This window comes from Lethenteron reissneri, chromosome 35, assembly GCF_015708825.2.
Source record: "Lethenteron reissneri isolate LAM-NWPU_2019-01 chromosome 35, ASM1570882v1, whole genome shotgun sequence".
In the NCBI taxonomy this organism is placed as follows: Eukaryota; Metazoa; Chordata; class Hyperoartia; order Petromyzontiformes; family Petromyzontidae; genus Lethenteron; species Lethenteron reissneri.
The window spans coordinates 4,090,197-4,115,236 of NC_083813.1; the positions used below are offsets into that span (position 1 = coordinate 4,090,197).

The window sequence follows — 25,040 nt, forward strand, 5'->3', positions numbered from 1 at the left end:
TTCACGTGTCCAACCTTCAAATAAAATATCTATTCAATTTGGATATTGCCTAAATGCACATGATATTGCTGTCAAATTGATGTTATTAACAACGCTGGTTGTGATTCTGATGGAGTTGAAGCTTCATTGCCAGGGTACCGAGTGACAAAGTCGGAAAATAATGCGTCGGGAGTCCGAACTCGACCAGATAATGAATGACTACAATCTATTCCCTGCACCAAGCTCGGATAACTTCTCATGCAGAGCACCATTATTACAAGTCCCAGCATGGCCACTGAGGCACGCACATCCTGAACCCAACATCACTCACATGGGAATATTGTTTGGGCAACAAATAACAATGTTGACTCATCAGTCAAGCGTTGCTACACCGTGGTGGCCGCTATAGGTCAACAGAATGCACAGCAGCAGCCGTGCCCAGCAGCATCCGCTCACCCGGGGTAAAGACGGATGACATTAGCATGCTTAGGTTGCATTGTGCTCTCTGCTGTTGCCTGTTGCCGATTAGTATTGCTCGGCTGTCATTAAATGGATGTCCGAGCTGGCGAGTGAGTCATACGCAGAATCCCAATGACGGCATTCAACCGTTACGATGCGACGAGCAATATTTGCACTTTGTCCAACGTCCAATTACCTATTCATTTAGTGTTGCTGGAACTGCTTATGCCTATGTGTGTAACTCTGCTGCAGCAATATAAGGACACACCAACAACTGCTAAAGCTTTTAGATCAATCTTAGTTGCCTGGGAGCAAGAAGACTCTTTTGACCAACAACTTTGCGAGATATTTGGTGTCTCATTAAGAAATTACCTTCAGCAAATAATCTGATATCACCAAACGATCCGCGCCCATTTAGTTTCGTATTTCGGTATCACACTGCATAACCTATGAGCCAGGATGGGATTTAAACTTGTAAACCCCAAATCACGTGGCAAACACTCACAAACAGGTGCTCCCAGCTGCCTATTGATGTGCCTTGTCTAACAGCTGTCCCCCGAGTTCTGCAAGACAATATCTCTCTCCGAGTCTCAAAGGACTCAGTGCAGGAGCGTGTGTTTGGGAACATTCGGCCAATTCCTCAACCTGTCTTGAAGTGGCGTTACCTGCTCCTCCGACTTGAGCTGCCCAAACTCCTGCAGGAAGGAGGACTCGGAGGGGAAGCGCGCCGGCTCCAGGAAGTTGAGGAGGCTGAAGAGCTCCTCCACGGTGTTCTGCAGCGGCGTCCCCGTGAGCAGCACCTTGTGCTCCTGGCGACAACGCGCGGCCACAGACACCAACGCACTTCAACGAGCGCCCTTCCATCCACAGCATTCCTTTACTTGCCTTAGAGATGTGTACCGAGGCTGTGCGTCTCAGGCTGTCGCACGCGAGGTTCAAGCTTTGATAATGACGAAGTAGCCTTTAGGGTTGCCGTGAAGCGTGCCATAGCAGCATCCCTGTGACTGCACCAGCTCTCCCATACGTCAAGACAATAGCAATGCGGTGACCTCAGTGCGATGACCGAGTGCCTGACTATGACTGGGACAGTGACACGGTCAAGCTGCTGCTCGACCGCGCTAGACCGACATAGTAGCGCGTTTGCCACTTCCAGAGGTTCACTGCTCGAATTCAGCGGCCGCCCTGATTAATATTGTGGGTTTATTTAAAGCAGCAAATCCTCACCATCTGCTTCACAGTGGACGTGAAACATCACGTGACGTCATCGGCAAGAGTGGGCCATTGCGTGCCGACGTCATGGACCAAATTTGAAGCAATGACCCGCAAATTACTCAATGGAGATATACACAGCAATCATCGGGATACACACAGCAATCACTGCTGCCAACATACATGATAGAACCCTCCTGAAAAAGAGTCAGGAGACCCAGCAAGGATTTTCGTGGTAAGTAATAATGAAAATAATCAAATTAAGTCATGTTTTTCCCTCATTAGCGAAGCGCCAGTCTTGTGTCAGCCAGCCCGAGACTCAAACTATTTGTTGTTTTGGTCGCACATTACTCTGATTGGGTGGCAGCCCATTGAAATGTCTGGGTGATGATTATGGTGTTAGAGCATTTGACAATGTTAAGGTCAAAGCATCTGAGCAGAGGGGGGGGGAGGGCGGGCACGCTCATCTCCCTTGGTGGCGTGCAGGCAGCAGCACGGATTCCACCGTCTCTCCGTACAGCAGCCACTGTGGACCTCTCGCCAACTGCTCCTCACGTTTACAACACTGCAGAGCGGTTGGGCTCGTGCACATTTTACCGAGATGACAACCCACAACGCTCAGTGTGCACGAGTCAAGCACGATATAATGGTCTTTTTCAAAGTTAATTTCAGTTAGACTGCGGCACGCCGGGTATCCTCCGAAGACATTGCAGCAGGGCGGTTGTGGGAATTCAACCGTAAGCTGGCAAAAGTGGCACCGACCACGAGGCTATCCAGCACCTTTATCTGTGTTGAGCGATTTAGAGAAATGGGAGCTTTTAGCACTGCACCGTTTTCATCGAAGCCCCATATCACAGATTAACTCTTATTACAGTGAGACCATACACACTGGGATTTAGTGCAGCTAAGTGAATCTCCGGTACATATGCTGGCTGGGGTTTATACCGGCAGAGGTGGGCAGCGGCGACATATGGAAACAACGTGAACTTGAAAAATGTTCGTTTGCGTTCAACATCATAGTACTATATACATAAAAATAATGATAAAATAAGCACCACACAACAGCATGAGAAGTGCATTAAGCAGCTCATATGATATTCAGCTATAATTCACCATTTACTATTTTCAGTGTTTTCAGGGAAACACTGAATAATCTTCGATCATTAGCTGTGTAGGTACACAAAATGAAAGTGTGGAGACACTCAACTATTCCCCATCACATTTGGCCAGCTTGATAAGAATATTGAGTAACAATTCACATCCCTCGGAAATATGATTGGCATGATTTAGAGTGGTGATTTAATTCAAGAATCGAATGGACTGTCTTGTTTGTACAGATTTGTCTGGTCCATTTAGCAACATCTAACATAAGCACATAATAATCTGTACATGATTTGCATAAAATGTTTACAACAGATTCTCCACAAGCGATTACAAGCATGTATCGCAAGCGTATCAATTTTAATTGAAGAATCGATGCATTTTTATATGCTGAAAAAATATCCTTCAGAATACATTTTAACAAAAACAACCCACCCGTAGTGGTGGTCTGAGCCCTGTGTGCTGGGCTAACCTTCATCTTTTGAGTCTCTCTCTCATGCATTCCTGGCATTTGCTGCTGCCCCTGTTTAGGTCACAAACACTGGGTTCCAGCCAATGGAGCCTATTGATATTTCCAAGTCAAACGTGGTGCATAACATCTATACCATGCGACGATGCCGTGTAAAGGCTCAGCCCCTCTTGCTCACCGGAAGGTGCTAACCAGCAGCCCTGGCGTTCTTGTTACCACGAGGAAGTGTCACGGCCACGCTCGAGTAAACAAGTTTCTGGTGTTGTCGGTTTGTGCCGCGACCAGCATCTGGGGACGCCGGTGAAATCCCCTTGCCGCGTCATGGTAATGAGTTGCGGCATTTCGCAAGGGCATCACCCCGCAGCTGTCTGCGGGCGCTTACAAGGTGGCTAACCATCTTAAGGAAATGAACAGATATTGCCGAGCCTGATCGTCTGATCCTGTATAGACATGTTAACATACAATATAGAAGCCACTTGAAGTTGTGAGCACTGAATGCAGTCATATCTGCCATGAGCTGTTTACTTCCATTCCAGGAATGAGTTTAGCAGTGAACAATATTCCCCATTTTCAGATTCATACAGAATATACAAAAATCCAGCCAATTAAAAAAGTTTGGATCAATAGAAGAAATTACTTCACAGGAAGTGATGTCACTTCATTGACATCATGCCCAAATATTTCACGCCAAGTGTGTAGTGATGTGGAATCGGGTGACTTCACTTTTGTTAGCAAGAAGAAGCCAAACAGTTTAACTTCACGGAAATTATCTGCAAATTGGAAAAAAAATTCAAGAATTGTACTTTTAAAAAAATGTCTTGCTAAACATATTCATACTTTCAATTTAATCTGGCAGGTAGCATTGTGGCCGATTGCCCGACTCACAATCAAAAGTTTCAGAGTTCAAACCCTGACCGAGCACTGAAATAGTCCATTATTCCCCCAGGGGGGTTCAATTGTGCTCATCCCACAAGATTGTTGGGAGTCCATAATTGATTCAAAAATACCAATGGAAATGAGCATGTTGTATCGGTAGAATTTGTGTTGGAGATGTCTTTGTATATAATGAACAAGGGCATTGCTCGCAACATCGCCAATCATATTTTTTTATTTTTAAGGCAGTGTTATTGACGAATGTGTTTTTTTTTTAAATTCACTTGGAATCAAAACTACTCTGATGGTTGAGCTTTTCCCTGCACAATAACCCAAGTGCAGAGAAGTGAATCGTGCGTAGAGGATCCTATGGGAGAGGTATGTGGCCAGGGCAAGCACTTCATGCACTATCTGCACGAAGGTTCCCATGCCCATATTGAATTGTTAATTGAATTGTTAATATAATGACTTAGAATAATTCTGTGGGTGCAGACACCAACATATGACCTTTGACGCTGGACATGGTCATGGATAAAACACTACATCTAATTTCAATAAATTCGACAAGCATCTGATCTGATTCTTAAACACAGCTTTAATCTATTGTAATGGTGTGAAAAAAATGTATGAAAACATATGTCTTGTCAAATATGACTATATGGAAAGTATCTTTGATAAGGATTTTCACCCTCTGATTTTGAATTCCACTCTTCTTTGGATTTCTGCAGAATGCATGATTCCTTTGGGTCACCCAACTGCTCTGTCTCATTTAATAACGAGCATCAAATGTGCCTCTTGCGCTGCCGCATGCGTGTGTGTGTGCGTGTTAACCACTACTGGAGTTCAGCCAGTCATCACATTGAGAAACTTGGCCATGACTGACCGGAGCAAATTTTCCAGTTCAAAGTGAGATCCCCATATTACTCATGTGATGTGTGACGTCGACCTCTGAGAATCTGCACACACTGCTTGTGTTACGCCGGTAAATTCTCTGCCCCCTTTTGTTTCACAATCCACTAACGAGAAGCAAGTGCTCAAACGAATCAATGCAACTCATTTGCAAGTCTTGTTGTGCCTGGAATGTATGAAGATTTGGTTATTACACCAGCCATATGGGCTGTAAGATGACACCTATCATTTTAAATGAGTGGGCAGCGACAATGGTGGATAAAGAAACCCACCTAAGGCATTTAACGACTTCACCAAAAATCACTCAGCATTTCTGGGTTCTTGATTTTACCCTATGAGTGTCTGCATTACACTGTGTTAAGCAAGAGATTAATTTTGATATTTTACACCAATCCTACATTTAATGCCAACTGCATCTAAGGCTGGCATGCTAACAGGCGACTTGATTCATTAATGTTAAACTGCTAGTGCAAGGAAAGCAATTCCCACATTGTATATAGTCACACTGTGTACTAAGTTGCAGTTAAAGTATGAATGAGTGGGTGAGTAGTTTTGAGCCCATGTGAGTGTGTGTTGTGGGAAACAGTGACAAGTGGTCGTGTAGTGGTTTGCACGCTGCGCTACAAACCCGGTGACCAGAGTTCAATTGATGCTCACGGTCAACATCGGTGACGATTTATTTGAACTGGATCCTGCCTCAGCCTCAAATGAGTATCTGGTGCGATGTGCAATCATCGCTACTGGGGAGATAAAGGGGGCTGGGCGTGGTGCTGGCCACCCACCCCTTCGTGTGGCGTGTCGGACTTCATAGGTGCTCGTTAACAGCACTTGCCCCAACGGCCTGTTAAGCTGTATGGGGGATGTTTGTCTTTATTTTTGTGGGGAACACTGGCACAAAAGTCATCAGACCGCACCATGAACTCAGTGACCTGGATTGAATTCCTTGCAATGGCTAAAAACAGTGGCATCTAAACCAGTCCTGATTAAACAAGTACTTTGTGTGATGTGTGCACATGAGCAGACAAAGTTAATTGGTTGTGGTGACAGCCACACCACTGCCTCAATTTGCCAATTTAGCCTTTAACAACTGTTCACTGAAATGCACCTTCATCAATTCTGTTTGTCTGTCTGGATGTGGAGGATCTTTGTCTTCTGTGTGCGTGTGTGTGGGTGGGCGAGTGGGTGGGTGTGTACGCGCTTGTGCGTGTGCACACGGGTCACCCTCAGTGTGCAAAGTGCACAGCCTGCTTGAGAATTTTAGGAATTTAATGGCAAAGGCGGACAAGCCAGGATGCTTTCTCATCTTCACCCCAGTGAGCTCCAGCAAGTGCATTAATAACACCCGACGTGTTATTACACGTTCTGTGCTACAATCAAGATGCTAGCTCTGCATTATTACTTCTCTACCAATGTTGCAAGTGCAATGGATTAAATATTTGTACAAAAACTTGCACTGTCACATTTGGGGGGGGGGCGGGGGGGGGGCTATGAGCATGAACAGATTTTCAATGTGAATTAGCAACAGATTTGCTGGGACCTCAGTCGAATGGGTAATTTATACTGGATAATAAAGTAACAAAAAGAGACAAAGATTCTCCGTATAGCCTTAACAGACTGTTGGCTGGGTGGCCAGCACCATGCCTGGCGACCTTTGTCTCCACAGTGGCGATGTTTGCACATGTCTCCCACATCACACCAGGTACTCATTTGAGGACCATTTCAGATCAATTGTTACCACTGTTGGCCATGAGCAGCAATCGGATTCGGGTCGCCGGGTACATAGTGCAGTGCCACCGCATGCATATGCACAAACAACACTGTGAAGTTAACATAGTTTATAACTGCAACACAGGAGATCAGCATTTGTTATAGCTTACACACGACGTTCCATTATTTCGGTAAAAAATAACATTGTTTTATGATTGTTTCTTCTTATATCACAGGCCTGTGCTGCAAGTGAATTATTACACATCCATGAGTGTTTACCTCGATTTCAACTACCTGGTTGATTCACTAAGAGCATAGTGTATGTGCAATAGACCTCTGACAAGTATACGCACGAAAATAATCCTCCAAGTGCAGCGAGAACTCACGAAAGAGCACATAGAGCGAGCTGTGCGTTGCCTTGGGGACCCCAGAGGAAACAAGTTAAGTAAAACCGTTGAAAAAAGCTTCACTTCTCTCAAATGTGCCATTCAAGTGGAAAGCAATCTATTTCAAAAGTAACACTCGCACAGCAGTAGCCCAACACCACCACAGGAGGACACATCCAAAGCTAGTTCCTGGTAGATGTCGATTTTGTTTTTAATTGTACGCGTACGTTTGCTTGTTGTGATGCTAATTTGCTGGGTAGAGACAAAACGTCCAGGACTTTTACGAGAGCTATTACACGAGCAACAGGAATGGGCAAGGCAACTGTGGCGATGCTTGTTGATAGATTAGCCGTGCGTCGACCAGACAAGCAGAGAGAGATACAGATTTAATACTCACCTGCAGCTGGCTAAAATCTGTCCAAAAATCCACACGGATAACGCAGACATAAACTTTGACGATGGACCTTAACTGTTGCTCTTAATGACATCGCATTACAAAATAACCTGGTGCATGTGCATGTCATGTCTACTCATCGTCACCATTCCTCATGGCCTCGTGATGCCATCTCACAAGAAAAAAACCAGTTTTATTATGAGCCCTATGACAACCTGTGTGTGCACGGTGGCCAACTGTGCGTACAGAGTTCGAATAATCTGATCGAACAAATAAACTTGAAACCACGCTTAACCTTCCTTCCTGCAACACAAGCCTCAAACCCACGTGACCAAGCCATGTAATTAAACCTGGTCTCATGGTTTCCCCCCCCCCCCCCCCCCCGTATTCCCGGCTAGAGCTGTCTCTGTGTTGTGTGCTACTGGGTGAGCCAGCGTACCAGGGCCATGAGCTTGAGTCCCTCCAGCAGTTTGCAGTTGCGGTTCTTGAGCCGGTGAGCCTCATCGATGATGACGCAGCGCCACTCGATGCTGCGCAGCTCTGGGCAGTCGGTCAGGATCATCTCGAAGGTCGTGATGACGGCGTCAAACCGGTACGCGCCAGGCGTGATGTAGCCCTGTGTCGCCGCGGCGAGCACGCAAACGCACGCGAGAGACAGCGACAAAGACGACCGTGAGTCCAGGTCACAGTGTTCTCCCTGCTCAAATGACCAATAGGATGGAAATCGTCTTGGCAGTGCAAATTCCACATTTCAATAGCAATTTGTATGTATGTTTTTTGACACTCTTTCGCACTGTACATTGCCAACCATGCTAATCGGAGATGCGGGGAAGGACAACAAACTAAACACAAGCAAGCATGGATGACCGGAGAGCAAACTGTTACTAAATGGAATTTTAACCAAGAGCGTGAATGTACATTGCTTGCAAGGGCATATTAATGCGAGCAGCTATGCAGTGAGACATTTGTAAATATTAGAACAATGCACAAGTTACAGAGCCCAACACAGTGCTAACATGTATCTCAGTCACATGTTCAATATATACCTTCGTGTAATTCAGGAAGAATTGACAAAGAAAACATTTTGTGAATCAGTCGACCACCACCCTCCAAGATTATCTTGACTAGTATCTTACGAATGCCAATAGCACCAAATTAATTTTATTGTTTCCAGCGATATAAAATGTCACTCCATAAATTTATAGCAGACAAAGAGCAAATCTAAAAGATTCTTCCCAGGCTCCGATATCATACCTTGATAAGTCATTCTATTAGACTTTTCAAACATCGTATTAAATTGGAAAATTGGAGCGTGATGGGGGCATTACGTTTTAGGCAGAGTCCCCGTAGGGCTGCAAATGTCAACTAAAAGTCAAACCAGTTGGTCCCCGCTGCATATTTGCTGACGCCAAGCCCATCTGGCAAGCGGCCCAAACAACGGCACTGCGGATAATCCTCCCTTCTCCTCCCCTGCATGCACATTTTGTGTTTCCTCTGCAAGGCCAATGAGTGGTCTGCTCGACTGCTTAGCCGTGTACTGCACAAAGCAATTCCTCAAATTGGTATGACTATCACAGCGCGGCGCCCCATGTCTTGTAAAATCTCTCCCCTTCCCGTAGCTGTCGCCCTCCCGCCTATGCAAGCTCCGCACCTTCTGGAGGCCGAGTTACGCAGCTGCTTAACCGCTGAGCATCGCCTGCCTCGGGAGTGTCAGTGAGCAGCCAGATGCTCACCCCAGCGATGGTGCCATTAGGCATTCTCCTTATGCTGCATACAGCTGCTGCCAGTCAGGTCAGTGATGCAGCCTTCCCGAGACGGTCCGAACTCAGTTCGTGTGGCTTAAACCAAGCAAACCCATGGGACTTAGTAACCAGGCCAGTCAAAACCACAGTGCAGTGCATCAGCAGAGCAGCCAAAAGTTAGTTAAGTTGATTATTTTCTCCCAGATGTTTTACAACATTTTAATGCAGGGCTAATGTTCTTATTGTATTGCTGTGCGGATGCTATGCTTGAAGAAGGAACACTACGCAGAGCTCCTCATTACAATGCCAAAAACAAGACAATAAACATTTCAGCAAGGGCACAGGCCACCTGCCACCTCAGATTATTAATCCACGCAGTCGGGAAGTAAAACTGCAGTGAGCCCATGCTCAGTGGCAATGTGCGCATTGCAGATGTTAACAGATTAATGGAGGGATTTTTGCTCCTCTGGCATTGGTGACATGCAGGTCTGGCATGCCGAGAGCCGCTTGTGTTTACACACAGTTGAGGCGAGGAGCTGGCCTTCAGAAACATGTTCTGGTGATTGCTGTGGTTAAGATGGTTTCATTAATTTTTTTATCAAACACCACAGCAGTGTTTTTGCTAATGCACCAGTATAAAACCCCTTCCTGAAAGCAGCCTCCCTTACAGTATCCCCAAGCCTCCTGAGAGGTAGTATCCCCAAACTCAACCCACAGGCCTTCTGAACTTATTTCTAAAATATAATTTCTTAAAATGAGAAAAAAAATTACGTGGGTCAGAAGGTGTACGTGATGCAAGTGGAAGGAAATAGATCAAGAGGAAGGCAGAAGAGGAGGTGGGGCGATGTGGTGCGATCGGACACGGTGGCCCGAGGAGTGGACAGAGAGACGGCGCAGGACAAGGCAGCGTCGAGAACGGTGGCAAGGACAGTGGATTCCACATGAGTGGGACAAGCACGTGGAACAAGAAGAAGGCGATACATGAAACAGTGACAACACACAATTTGAGCACACTTAATGAGACAAGGCACTGGCAGAAAGGTCTAACTGCAAGCAGTAAATTAGCCGGAGTGCTTTTTTAAGACTGGAATTTTTAAAATTATCAATTCATATTTTTGCAATGGGCTGCTTTAAGTTATCAGGGATAAACAATGTCTTGACAATGACAGAAAACGAGGAGCTGCGAATGCATCGCCCTGCATCCTTGTAAGTCCTCTGGAATTGGAGGAGCGGCATTAATCTTGAACATGAAATCATTCTAAAACTTCCACTGCTGCTTAAAACCAAGTGGGATGGCGCCACACGGCTGCACAAACCATTAATCCCCAACCATAGGAATTCATAAGGCACCGGAGCTGCTCAAATTATTTCCTCGCTGGACAGAGTTGCCCCCCCCTTGCGATCCGCTGAAATGCCATGTCATGTCGTAATCGCCTACAAGTCTGCTGCTCTAAGAGACCCCGTGAGCACTCAAAAGCGGAAGTGTGTCCCTGCTTGCTTGATCCAGCAGAACTTCCACGATCATATGGTGGGGGCCATATATGCAATAGGAATAACCTTTGCCGACAAGGTGGTCCTGGTCTTATCAGACTCTATATACTTATTTCAAGACGGTGTATATTAATTGTTTTTTGATTGAAATTGTTACGAGCAGTAAGCAAAAAAAACCGAGTGAAATTAAAGAGGAATAAGGCAGTTGTGTAAGATGCCTGAATACAGTTTCCACCATAATCAATTGTGACTCCAAAGTGGAGTGCTTCAACTATAAAGACCAGGTGATGCACGTGTGTAACCCAGTTGTTGGTGCGATTTTGTAGACCACTGATGGGCTTGAGACACCCAACCCTTTTGGGCTATGTAGAATTAGCAGATGGCAGTACAGCAAGAAGGTTTCCAACAGGGCGCTCCTTTCAAATGTGAATGCACTGTGGTGACTTTCTCGTAATAAAAACAAAAACCCACGATATTCTTTGTCTACAAAAGCCTCGCTGCTGCATTTTAAGACTTCTTTACAGGAGGGTCCCTGCAATGGAATAATTCCTTGCCAAGGCCCTGCACATGTGCGGAATCAGGAGCAGACGGAGAAGATTGGCATGGGTGCTGACTTGTGATGTTGGAAAATTTACTCACGAGGGAGAGGATATCGCTACAAGGTCCATGTGAATCATTACGGATCTTACTTGCTGCACTATTACTGACAGGCCACCTCGCAGCCGAGCATGCTGGAAAATCTCACGCACGCAACGATTTCTGTGCGATGCATCAACTCCAGCCTTTCCAAAGTGTGCCACGGTGGCAAGATGTTAACTACCTCGTCTGGTATATAGGTCCCAACCCTGATGTCTGCTGTATATTTGGAGTTTGCGTATTCTCTTCCTGTGGTCACGCGGATTATTTTCTCGGTCCTCCGGTTTTTCACTCCACATTTAAAAACATGCGTTTTAGAGTATTTGGCTGCAATACATATCCACACGATAAGCCACGTCATTGAGCTGTCATTTGCGGCCAGCTCGCATCTGAAAAAGAGCTATACAAATAAAAATAAATATAGTTTAGTTTATTGTTTAAATTTCCGCCACCGCCGTTCTTTCGCAAGGCGCTGACCTGGGCGTCGCGGGTGTACATCTCGTACTGCTGGATCATCTGGCGGCTCGCCACGCTGCCGTGGAACACCACGGCGTTCATGTCGGTCCACGTGCGGAACTCGCGCTCCCAGTTGGCGATGGTGGACAGTGGCGCGATGACGAGGAAGGGGCCGTGCACGCCCGCCAGCGCCACGTCCTGCAGGAACGCGATCGACTGGATTGTCTTGCCCAGTCCCATCTCGTCCGCCAGGATGCAGTTTTGTCTGTGGGTGGCAAAGCAGAATGAGCAATGAAACGAAGCAAAGAGGACAATGGCCGTTAGTTATTTCGCTCAACCCACTTTTCTTGGGCAGCCGTCGAAAATGCTCCTCTAGATTTATGCAACTACAGTATTCACGGACTTGCTATTCGTAATTTTGGCTATCTGCGAATTGCATCTAGAACTGTACATGACTGCATCGAGAAAAAGAGATGAGAAAAAGTGATGAGAATGTGATGCGAGAGAGTGATGAGATAAAGTGATGAGATCAAGCGATTAGATAAAGTGATGTGTTATCATGAAAATGTTCTTGTATTTAATAGCTAATTTATGTATTTATTTAAGGTAATTATTCTAAAAAATGGGTTTCCTCGGCCAATATCATTACACGCAAATTCTAGATTTGAAGTTTTCGTGACTGCAAGGATCCAAACTCTTTGGTTCTTTCGGTAAAGTCACGTAGATGCAAATAAAATAAAAATAACTAAATCATGACGTTTCGGAGGCAACACAAGCTTCCGTCATCAGGTGGAACAACACCAGCAAAAAAAAAATTAAGTAAATAACGACAACAGCTTAAACTCCCGCCCCCGACTCCACATGCCCTCCCCCCCTGCATCCCTCCTCCCTGGCTCTTACCCGACATAATCGCTTGTCACATACAGCTCTCTCTGCCCACTACAGTAAAAACATTTTTTGCTGTGGTTGTCCCACCTGATGACGGAAGCTTGTGTTGCCTCCGAAACGTCGTGATTTAGTTATTTTTATTCAATTTTCACCTACGTGACTTTACCGAAAGAACCAAAGAGTATTACATGCAAAATTTGGTATTCCTGAGCATCTCCGGAACGTATCCCTCGTGAATAACGATGGAATACCGTACACCAAGACACCTACTGTGGGGCTCCAGTAATAGGATATTTTTGTGTCGTTTCAAATTGTAAGTTGAAATATAAAGAGGAGCGAGTTGACGTCCGCTGTATGAAATTCATCAGCTGCAGAAATCTTGGTCAACACCAAGATTAAGATGCCATCCCGGCCAATGGCGTTGATGCACCACCCCCACCTCACCATCGCTTCCGTCTATCTGCCAGAGTTCACAGCTTTTGCACACTCAAACCTGTCAACCCCTTATCAGTGCCTACCCTTATTACAAACCAATTCAGACCTCATTGGTTACCCCGTACCCTTATAAATATCAAGGGTCATGATACAAAGTCCTATCACAAGGGAGAAACACAAAGACAATTTTTGTTTAATTTTTGCCCAGATTGAAACAGCTGTACGTCATATAGACCTGAAAACTCAATTTCCCTGCAAGAATATGGGTTCACCGGTATGCACACTTGACGACTGGCCACAAAAGTCTGCCAGCTACAGTCGCATCATCATTAACGTCACTTGACGTTAGGTCTTCTCAAGAACTGCCTCTGCAGGTGCCCACTCCGATGACTGTCTCAGTATCGCGCTCCTCCTTCATTCTGGACACGTGCCCCACACATCGCAACCTACGTTTGTTGATATTCTTTGGGTCTTTCGGTAAAGTCACGTAGATAGGTTCAAAGAAAATAACAAAAATAACAAAAAACCATGGCATTTCGATCGCATCGCAAGCGGTTGTCGAGTTCCGAACACAAGCGGAGATGAACAGAAGGTAAGTTCAACTGGATGTGGCCAGCGGTAAAGTAATAAGTAATATTAAAAAAAATTAAACACGCTTTAATGAAATGTAACGTACTAATAATGGAAGAACTCCATGACTCCAGGAAGTGGCCCCGAAGCTTGCCATAACGTAAGGGGCCGTGGTGATTTACAGCCAACGTCAGTTGAGCGTGGACAATTAGACCCAAGCCGAAACATAACATATAAAAAAATAACGTTTAAAAAAATATATTTTTAATGATAGAATATAGTATTGTTATCAGTATGACATAAGTATACCAAGTTTGCAGTCGATACCACATTGGGAAGTGGGTTAAAATTGAGTTACAAGATTTGAGGATACGACAACAACAGAGTGAGTTATAATAAGGACTTGACCGCTAAACCCTGTGAGCAACCTGTCCCATTGCGTAACAATTTAAATGACGTCATTAACCTGCCAGTGTTCTCTAATACACAGGTGCTCCTCTCTCTGTCTCTCAATGTAATTCTAGTCATACAGTACATGTGTCGCGGGCACTGTACCATTCCGCTGAGTTCTCGAATAAAGCTCTCGGTTTACTGGTCGATCTACATTCCCACCCTCACCTATGGTCATGAGCTTTGGGTAAAGACTGAAAGGATGAGATCGCGGGTACAAGGGGCCGAAATTAGGTTTCTCCGCAGAGTTGCCGGGCTCACTCTCTGTGATCAGGTGAGGAGCTCCGTAACCTGGGAGAGCCTCAGACTCGAGCTGCTGCTCCTCCGGATCGAGAGGAGGAGGTTCGGGCACGTGGTAAGGATGCCCACCGATAGACTCCCCCTGGAACTCTACCGTGCAGCGCGTCCTACTAGGCAAAGACCCCGGGGCCGGCCCAGGACACGCTGGTGGAACTATGTCGCTCTGCTGGCCTGGAAGTGCCTGGACATTCCCCCGGGAAGAGCTAGAGTCTGTCACCAGGGAAAGGGAGGTCTGGACTGCCGCCGCCGAGAAATTAACGAACAACTAATTCTCTAACAAAAATGATCAGTGAATTTGTGTTTACTTCCCTTTCATGATTACGTGCTATTTAGGTTTAAAAAATGGTTTTAAAAAATGTATCACACATTTTACGTGTTGTGACGAGTTCCTATTTACCACAGGCTTAATCTGCTCACGTGCATTTGTGAATGCAAATGTGTCTTAACATCACAGATCACACCTCAACTATTTGCAACAAATAATTGTTTTCCTATTATCTGCCAAGGACACACCTCCCATGAGAGGAAACATATGAAAATTGCCTATTACTATTATTATTGACTTTGGATGCAATAAGCTCGACTGGAAAATGTCTCACCACCAATCACATTACATGCATCACACAGATCTGCCTGCCCAGTTAAACACTGAGAGGTTTTAATGCAACAGCAACAGACCAAAGTGCTCTAATTCCAAGCCTCTCGTTTAATGCAGCAGTCGTGTAACACATGAGCAAAAAGGTCAGTTGGTGCATTCTATCATTTCACATCTCAAGCGGGGACCGGGGAGTACAGCAGGTAAGAAGAGATATCTGACGATGCTCTTGCTACAGATTCACGCGTACGAAACCGAAACCACTCAGCCAAGGCACGATCGACCAGGGCACACTGCCAGCAGTGGGCAAAATTTAAAATCGCAGATGTCAAGCTGGGCCATGAACTGGAATGAGCCCAAAACCACCCCACCTCCCTCCGGGTGGGTGCTTAGGGACAAAGGTACATGGGCAAATGTGCTGTATCGGGGCTGTAATTGTCCACACGGTCGACCAGCTGAGGCACTACGTCTCAACGTAGGCAAAGGCCACGGACTGTTTGATACACGTCAAGCAGAGAGGTAGTTGAGGCGGCGAGCTTAGGGCAATTTACGGCAAGTGAAAGGATTACCACGCCGCTACTGACCATACATTCCGTGAGAGCAAGGGCTGAAAACGCCGCTGAGAATGAAACGGTCTCGCCGCACGACTCCAATTGCTATCTTAAGGCTCAAAGTGTTTTCAAGCCATTGCGTTTGATAAGGTAGTGGAGCTCCAACGCCTTAACCCTGCAGAGGTCCCAATGAGGCAGAATTACATTTTAAACAGCTCGTCACTTAGCCTTTCCCCCAGCTGACGTCGACTCGGGGAATGCATCCCAGTGAAATGTTCAGGGGATGGGACAGCCTGTACAAGCGAAATAATCGATTCTTTAACGAGCACCGATTTAACATGCCGCCACCGCCTTGAGCGGCCAAGCAAATGGAAGAGTTCTTGCTAGCTGAATGGTTAACAGCTGCCGGCTCCGCTCGTGACAATAGCGATGTCTAGCGCCTCAAAGGGACACGGTCAACCCAACGGCAACACACACACACATCGCACATCACACGGCACAAACTGGCTCCCTCCTGGGCTTCACAGCAATCGCCGACAGATCCCTCAAGACGCGGCCATCTCTCATCCATCACATCACACGCCTGAAAATCGCTTGTCGTGAGATGTAAACTGTACCCCTCCCTCTCTCCACCCCCCCCTCCCCCAACCAGTCTCGTTAGAGAACGTGCTGCACTTCACGTGATACTCTGACGACGAATGCAGCTTCACAGTTGTTTAATTTCTTAACGAATATTGTAAACCTGCTGTGACTGCACGCCAGTGGGTTTCAGTGATTTCTTCGTTTTGTTCCCCCCCCCGTATTAAGAGATAAGGGCCACTATTATCAACTGAGATGTACAGCGCTCACAAGACAGGAAAAATTAAGAACCCCCTCCACATCGGAGCACAGCAGCAAGTTGAAAAGATTTGGCGGTTTTTGGTCGCACCTTTGCACGGCACCAAAGTGGGGCATGAATATCGAAGTGGCCACAGGAATACTGATTTGGTATTCCTGACTGTTACGAGCTCATGCATTTCTGCAAACTGTGAGAATTGTGCAAGTTGCCAAAGTCGATAATTATTTTTTTGCCCGCTGTTTTCTCAATTGCGTTTTTCTTTTATTGTTTCATATGACGCTTCCCATCCCTTATGCAATGAAATTTCCGAGCAATATTTGTCAAGCGGAGACACCGTAGTGAAAAGTGTAAACTAACCGCAAATCTTTTTCCGCCGTATAAGGAGATATCACATCCACACTGACGGCACAACATGCCATAGTGTGTCTTAAAACAATTTCCACATTATCAATTAGGGTCAACTGTATACCACAAACAAATCAACAAAGTTATACTTTTGATGTCTTTCCTTTCCTAATGCGTGACCCCAGGCCTACCTTGTCAAAGAAACGATCAGTGGACTCCCACCTGGGAGTCCATTGACCGTGTTACTGTTGTCAGCAACTGAACTTCTAGTCTATTTTCAGAACCGACCACCACCTACAGACTGTTACCCAACAGGAATTCTCGGTTTCACCACCGCCATCATTATAATTTCGGCCATTATGATTTTCATATACAGTAAAACCGTGGATTGTGAGCATAATCCGTTCCGGAAACGTGTTTGTAATCCAAAGCACTCGTATATCAAAGCACTCGTATATCAGTTGTGATCACGTGACACTCGGCAGACAAAGCGTATACACGTACTACTCGTGTTGCAAGACCTCGCTCGTTTATCAAATTAATATTTATTTTACATTTTTCCTCGTCTTGAAAAACACTCACAGACCAAGTTACTCGCAATCCAAGGTTTTACTGTATCACCATCTTTCGAACAACGCACCATCTCTCGATATGAGAAAAGCAGATTACTTGAGTGGAGAGGAAATACATCTGAAAACTATAATCCATTCTGTCTCAAATCCAAATAGATGTGTTCCTCATGTAGGCGCCCTCTTTTTTTTTAACACTGATTTTCTCTGGCAGGAAAAAAAGGGAGCACACCCACCTGTTGTACCAGTTGAACAGCAGCCAGTTCACTCCCTCCAGCTGGTACTCCCTGAGCTGGTTTCCGTTCTTGTACTCCCGCGAGTCCTCCAGTTTCTTCCAAGCTTTTGGCGGCGGCCGTTCCTGCCGTGCCCAGACACGTGGCGCACAGATCAGTAACCCCTCTCCCGCCCGTCAAGGAGAAACCCAAAAGTGCGAAAGGGGGTTTCAGATTGCCATCACCCCTCCTCCCCCCCCTACCGTCATAAACACATGGTATGGTTTTAACCTGGCTAAAACCGAAATCCTGCAGACTTTGATCGCTTGCAAATCGCAACTGCATCCTGCGTGTAAGCACCGTCGTGTAACGTGGAGGTAGGCGTTTCAAACAGGATCAAGGGAAGAGTTTCGGGAGCATTGGAAAATGCTCCAGCAGATTACTGGCTGGCACGTCGACAGGAGCTGTCGGCTGCCTGAGCAGTTTCAACACTTGAGTGCTACCGTGTGGGTTTGTCCAATCCCGCTCTGACACTGCGTTTTTCCAGCGCCTAAAAAAAATCGGCAAAAAGCGATATAGCCGCTTTCAATCGGTTTGCTTGGAAAGCCACTCTCATGGCACGGCTCAGTGCCTGCTAAAAGAATATACCACTGGAGGATTATCAAGATTTTGTAAAAAAAAGGAGTACATACAAAGCGAACCTTTTGATGCAAAGATTAATTTAACGCAGATATTTGTTTTAGGTTATTTGTGCCGCAAATGCTTGAAACTGCAGAGAGGACCATTTTTGTAAGCACATGTTAATACAATGCAAATTCCCAAGCCATGTGAAAACACTAATCCAAAATAAAGTTGGGAATAAGAGAGCAATAAATAAGGTTGTGGCCATATTGAAGATGTCTTCAAAAGTAAAGTCAAATGTAGTACGACATGTGGAGCTTTCTGGTTTGCAGCAATTGAGATCATATCTCAAATGTTCATCCGCTTGAATTTAGAAAACTTGACAGAGCAGTTTTAAAAGAAACGGCAGCTTTGAGCAGGCAAGCCAATTAATGTTGAGAGACTGAAATGGAAGAACAAACCTACCCACAATAGGACCTCACGAAAAATGATTGAATAAATGTTACGTTGACAGCATTGCATATTCGTTCAAATGCTTTGGATTGGATACAAAAAATACTGTCATAGCACAAAAAACCCCACAATATCCACGTGTCTAACAATACAATGACAAAAATTGATTGAATCTAGAATACAGTAGAAGAAATACCCCAAGCTCAGCTTCTCAAAGACGGAAAGTGGAGTGAGTGAGAGAAAGCACCGAGATGGAAATGAAGGTGCCAGTCACTCTCGCGAGAGATCAACGCGTGCTGCTATGTGAGCATCACTACCATTATTATCACCACCACTGCACGTGGTAGGGTCACTGCATAGGAAAAGCTGTTGCTGGATAGCTAATGTTATAACCGGGGGCTATTTAAAAGGAGAAGGGTGAATGCTTTGATATTTGAATTGCCTTTGTACTTCTTGGTTCTTTCGGTAAAGTCACGTAGAAGGAAAATAATAAAAATAAAATATAAAATAATTCTCACGACGTTTCGGCCACAACGCAAGCAGCCGTCCTCAGGTGAAGAATGAGGACGGATGCTTGTGTTGTGGCCGAAACGTCGTGAGAATTATTTTATTATGTTTTATTTTTATTATTTTCCTTCTACGTGACTTTACCGAAAGAACCAAGAAGATGAATCCCTGCAGTCACGAAAGCTTTAAATTGCCTTTGTACTGATCGCGTTTTGGCGTACTCGGGTGTGACACCGGTGAAACGAGGCCATGAAGAAGCTATCTCTGGTGCAGGCCAAACAGTTTCAAAGAAAATGCAGAAATCATCAGAGCATGTTCGTTTGTATGCTTTGCCACAGGTATGTGTGGTTAAAGAAGACTTGATTCCTTACAAGAGGTGTGTCTCTTTGGTGTTTGATCATCTTAACACCGCCTGTGTCATTGCCAGAGAGGCTAAAGCATTTTCTTATTTTGATACTGCCAAAAAAAGGTCCCGTAGATAATGAAATCGCCCACGTGTTTCAAGATGTGAATCTCGCCGGTGCATTTCTACGTACGAAGGGTAAACGCACCGCGCGTTTGCAGACGTGCTTGCGCGCTCGGAGGGCCTCGAACTCGTCAATGCGCGTCTGGTCAATGTCCTCCTTGAGTTCCCACGTGCTGTCCTCGTAAGGCAGGGAGCACCACTTCACCAGGTAGTACGTGACGGGCTGTGGCGTGGACACACACACACACAAGGATAGACGAACACTTTACAAGAGACTGCACAAACAAACAAAACAACTGGATACTCCACGATGCAAAATGCGTTTAATAATTCACACCATCCTCTCTTGTGATTCGAGATCACGATTTGCATAAATAATCAACTGGGGTTTGTTGTTGTTACATTTGAGTCGTCAAGTTTGTATTGCCCATCTTGTCTCATTTGTGTCTTGTTTATTCCATTGTATGTTGAGCTTCTTGCGCACCGTACGTAGTACGTAGCCAACCGTGCTAATCGGGGGTGCGGGGGAAGGACAACAACATTGGTCTAAAGTTTGTGTTTAGAATGTATTGGCATAAACTGTAAATAAGTAAATTCTTAAACACCTGCTTTGGTGAATCTATTCGTGAGTGTAACAATTCATTTTTATTGATGAATCAATGAATCATTATACGTCCACTGTAAACAAACCCAAGATGAGTTGCCAAATCAAGCATGGGAGTACTTATGTTGAACTTCTTTCGCACCGTATGTGGCCAACCAGTGCTAATTGGGGGTGCGGGGGAAGAACAACAACAAACTAAACAAAAAATAAGTTCTAAAGGAATTAGTTTTCAATTGGACACCAAGGAGACGAAAGGTCTCAAGCCAGATGATGGTGATAGAAGAATTGATTGTATGGGCAGGCCATGGAGGTCAAGTGTCAACTGTGAATCATAAAAAAGAAGCAATTATGTTGTATAGTGGCATCAACAATAATGGCCGTGATGACCTCTTGTTGATCTTAATAGGATTTTGTCTTGACTGTGTGTATACCATACTGTGTCTTGAGATGTAGTTGCTGAGAGACAATAAATATCAGAATCAGATGTCGAGTAGGGGCGGGTCATGTTGTCCTAGCTATTATAAGGTCCAAGGTTCTAATCGCTGTTCATGCATTATGTACAACTTGGCGTGGAGGTGTGTAGTGGTTGAACTTGAAATTCGTTCGCACCATACGTAGCCAACCATGCTAATCGGTGGTGGTTGGTCCGACGGTGGGAAAGTGGTTAATAACATAGGAGCATGGAAGAGCCACCAATTGTTCACGGCTACCAACAGAGATGAGCACCGCTCAAAACTCATTTGAGCATGGCGATACTTTTAGACTTTTTTTTAATGCAAATACAACAAATACTCCTTGTTCAGCTAAGGTGAAGCACTGTTAATGACCACCAATTAACGGGAAGATTTGCATGCAATTGAAAGGTTCAGTCACCATCATCACTGCCATATTTTTGTCCCCAGTGATTATACTGACACGCAAGGTATTCATTTTAGGATAAGTAGCCCAGGAGAGACTCAAGCCAAGTTCAGATACCAATTGCCCAATGCTGTTCATGACTTTATACAGCCAAAATCTCTGGGTCAGACAATGTTCATGAGCCAGCACGACACCTGGCTTGTTATTGCGTTTCGTGCGCTGATGTTCATCGCTTTATAGCAGGTCGTCGTTTTAGGCTGAGTCAACCAAAGGTAGGTCGAGAAAAGGGTTCAGAAAACAATTGCCAATTAGGCGTGTGGCCCAGAATTGAATCTGCGTCACTCGGATGGCAACACAGTGAGCTAAAACACATCATTACTCCTAGCCCGCTTACAACACAGAATTGGCTCACATGACCATCCAAGAACAACACAATACAAAGGTCGCGTGGTGTGGGGTGGCCATGTCTAAGCGGTGAATCCGCAGGCATGAGGTGGGTACAATCACAGTTCACGCATACTTCAGGCAAGGGAAAAAGCGCTAGTATGGTTTGTGGTCTGGCAGTGGGTGACGCCTCGTCTCACAACAGAGGCACGGGTGAATGCGGGAGTGATGACACTGCCGCCTGTGCCTCTGAGGGAAAACGGAGCAGCACTTGTCAAACAAAGCTTCAAGAGGACGAGCACAGGTGCAGAGCCGTGCGACTAAAACAATGACACACCTGCACCAACACAGGGACTCCAGAAAGCAATCGAAAACTATTCAAGGGGAAAAAATTAAAACGTAAAATTCGAACTAAAAAGTCAAACCACCGTGTTTTCTTGCTAAAACGACCAAAGGGAGGAGTCTACCTCCTTCTATAGCCCTGAGCGAGTGCTGGAAATTCCACATTCCCATGGTGGGAGCAAGTGTCCCCTTCTTCTTATTTCGTATGGCTGATGTAGATGCAGAGGAACAACTACAATTTCACATTCAGGTGGTCAAGCCAAATAACCGCGTCAGTAGCGGAGCGTATCGCTGTGGTTTCTCCTTCGTATTTGTGGATCGGGCATTGTGGCGTTATACGTTGTACCGTCTGTTCTGGATGACCACAGTTCGTGCATCAGGTATCCGCATCTGCCATAGTTTGTGCAGATGCGGTTTAGGGGTGGCCAGTGTCCCCAAAGCAGCGGTCCCCAACATTTTTGGGTCCTTTCCTCCTTTTCAAAGAAGCTCTCGAGCGACGTTTGTTTTTTACTAATGTTGGCTAGGGATTAGCAGCTTGTGGGTTTACCAAAACTGTGACTGAGACAAGTGCGCAGTGCGGGAAAGAGGCGCGGCCAGAAGTGCTAAATAATAAAACAATGGGGGCGGGCCACGCGCGGACTCACCGCTCACTTCCTGCTGCTGTGTGGCCCGGTTCCTAACAGGCCACGGACCGGTACCGGTCCGCGGCCTGGGGGTTGCGGACCCCTGCCCCAAAGGACAACAACTGTTGATTTTCCACAAAGTGCGGCTATTTCTTTTTTCAGTCCCTGATGGCGTGAGTTGACTCCCAATTGGGCTTTGAACCCAACGTCGTACAGATTGTGAAATAATTTAACTGGGGATGAGAATACACAAAGTGTGAACGTGTGAGCGGGGGCCGAGCTGATCGCACCTCGCCCGTGTCTGGGTCACTGCAGTGGGACACGTCCAGTATTCGATCCACCTCCACGTAGTCAGGGTTGAACGCTTCCTCGTCCAACTGTGAATAGGAAGACGTCAGCATCAACAACAGTAAAAACGAATATCCTTCATGCACGCTGTACAGCCGGATGCTGGGACTACGGTAGAGGAACAGTCGACTCAACAGAAGGCAGGAAAGCAACTGTACCGACATGCAGATCCTCAGACGGATCAACACGAGAGAGAGCCAGGCTACTCTTCCCCTTTTGCCTTTGGCAGGAGAGAACAAAGACAAGCAGAACATAGGCTGAAACCGGAAGCCCTTTAAACTCCAGGATAGCATCGGGTGAAGCAATCCTGGCTGCGGCGTGCAACACAAAGGACCGCACGCGCTCGAGTTTCAGTTGCGTCCCTACGATCGTCAATCAGAACTTTCAAGGGGCAGGACGGCAGGTGCATTTTGAACGTCGCGTAATCTTGCGCGGAAGCCAACACCTGCCTGTATATACAGCAGAGAGGACGGGGCCTTGGGCCGTGCCTTCTCCCTTGGTCAATGCCCACAAGACTAGTGGACTTGTCAGCTATTTAGTTAGGCCATGCAAATAGACGACGTTAGGATCATTGTGAAACTACCATGCTTCGTGTGACTAGTTGGTTGTGTAATGCACTTAAAAATAAGGAAATTAATTAGCACGAATGTACACACATCATGTGTACTACTGGTGTGTGCTGCATGAAACATACCTGTGCAAATATGTTCATCTGAGCTCGCTTGATCCAGAAGCGTTTGATTTTCTGGTGAATGCGTTTGTCCCTCTCCAACTGCTGCATTGAGGCCCACTCACAGTGCAGGTAGGAGCTAAGGGAAGGTTCACAGCACTTGCTCACATCAATCACCCACAACCAAGACGCCAGAGGAGAGTTTTTCTCCGAGCCAACTGCATTACACTGTCATATTGATGCTATCTGCAAACGTCAGGTAGCAAGGGCACGTCGCACGCAAATTCCCAAAAACTAGCGGAGAAAGCCGTTATGCTTTTACAAGGAATCCCCAACTATTGTCATAACCTCAACAGATAACCACACGTGTGATGCGAAGACAGAAAAGTGAGGGTGTGCGTTTTATGATGCGAGCAAGCCACTCGGTTATTCTCTTTTAAAAGTGACGTCAAGTCCTGTTATATCTCTATTTCTTATGAAATTAACTCAAAACGGCTCTACCAATACACATATCGTTTCATCTCGACTGAGTTATTTGTGCGAACTGAACATTTAAGACTCACTAATTTTTGTACTTGACGTAGTACTCCTCCACATCAATCAGACCTTGCCCAGACACCACCTGAAAGAACACATGCTGAGAGTCACCACACTGAGGGGAGGTTTGCATTTACAAGACTTCCCCAGATTGTCCCGTTCTACTCACACACTGTTGCATTTAAAAGCACGGCACTTGCACATCATTAATGGACTGAAGTGGTGCAGTTAAATCTTTTTTTGCTTTTGCACTGAAGATATGTGCAACGGGGGCATTGCTTATTCAGTATAACATGATTGATTGATTGTGATTCTAAAGCTCCTGATATATTGGCGCTGATTCTCACGTGTATTAATCAGTGTTCGTGAATTGTCGACAGTATTCCCTCGTTAGTCGCGAGGGATACGTTCAGGAGATGCTCCTGAATAGCACATTTCGCGTGTAATATTTTTAATGAATTACCTTAAATAGATAACTAAGATTTTAAATACATGGATTTCATCACAATAACACAAAAAAATGGTTAGAAACATAAAGTAAATACAAAATAAATATTAAAGTATTAAATAATACATTTTGATTTAAAGCTTTCGTGACTGCAGGGATTCATATTCTTGGTTCTTTGGGTAAAGTCACGTAGAAGGGAAAAAATAAAATAATAAAATAATAAATCAATACAATTCTCACGACGTTTCGACTGCAACACAAGCAATCATCAGGTGATGATGATTGCTTTTATTGTTTCCCTTCTACGTGACTTTACCGAAAGAACCAAGAATATAATATGTATTAAATAATAGTTTATAAATAAACTTATCTAAAATTATGATGCACATCATCACTTGATCTCATCACTTTATTCTCTCCCTCTCTCTCCCGATGCAGTCGTGTCGAGTTCCAGATGCGATTCGCGGACAGCCAAAATCAGGGATAGCGAAAATCGCAGATAGCAAGTTCGTGAGTAACGAGGGAATGCTGTAGTTTGTATGTGTTACATTCACGTGGCACCCCCAGCCACAAGAGGCTGCTACGTTTACCACAAATAAAATAATACACGCTCGG

The 25,040-nt window shown here is 45.4% G+C and overlaps 1 protein-coding gene across 1 annotated transcript in view; it reads right to left on the bottom strand.

Moving 5' to 3' along the window:
• The window catches only part of LOC133350830 (chromodomain-helicase-DNA-binding protein 7-like), a 164,753-nt gene that overhangs the window by 53,053 nt on the left and 86,660 nt on the right, over window positions 1–25,040 (bottom strand). Inside the window, 8 exon segments of the mRNA XM_061565600.1 lie at window positions 1,104–1,247; window positions 7,926–8,102; window positions 11,833–12,076; window positions 17,589–17,710; window positions 19,682–19,834; window positions 22,713–22,799; window positions 23,465–23,579; window positions 24,004–24,062. Coding sequence (XP_061421584.1) covers window positions 1,104–1,247; window positions 7,926–8,102; window positions 11,833–12,076; window positions 17,589–17,710; window positions 19,682–19,834; window positions 22,713–22,799; window positions 23,465–23,579; window positions 24,004–24,062 — 1,101 coding nt within the window.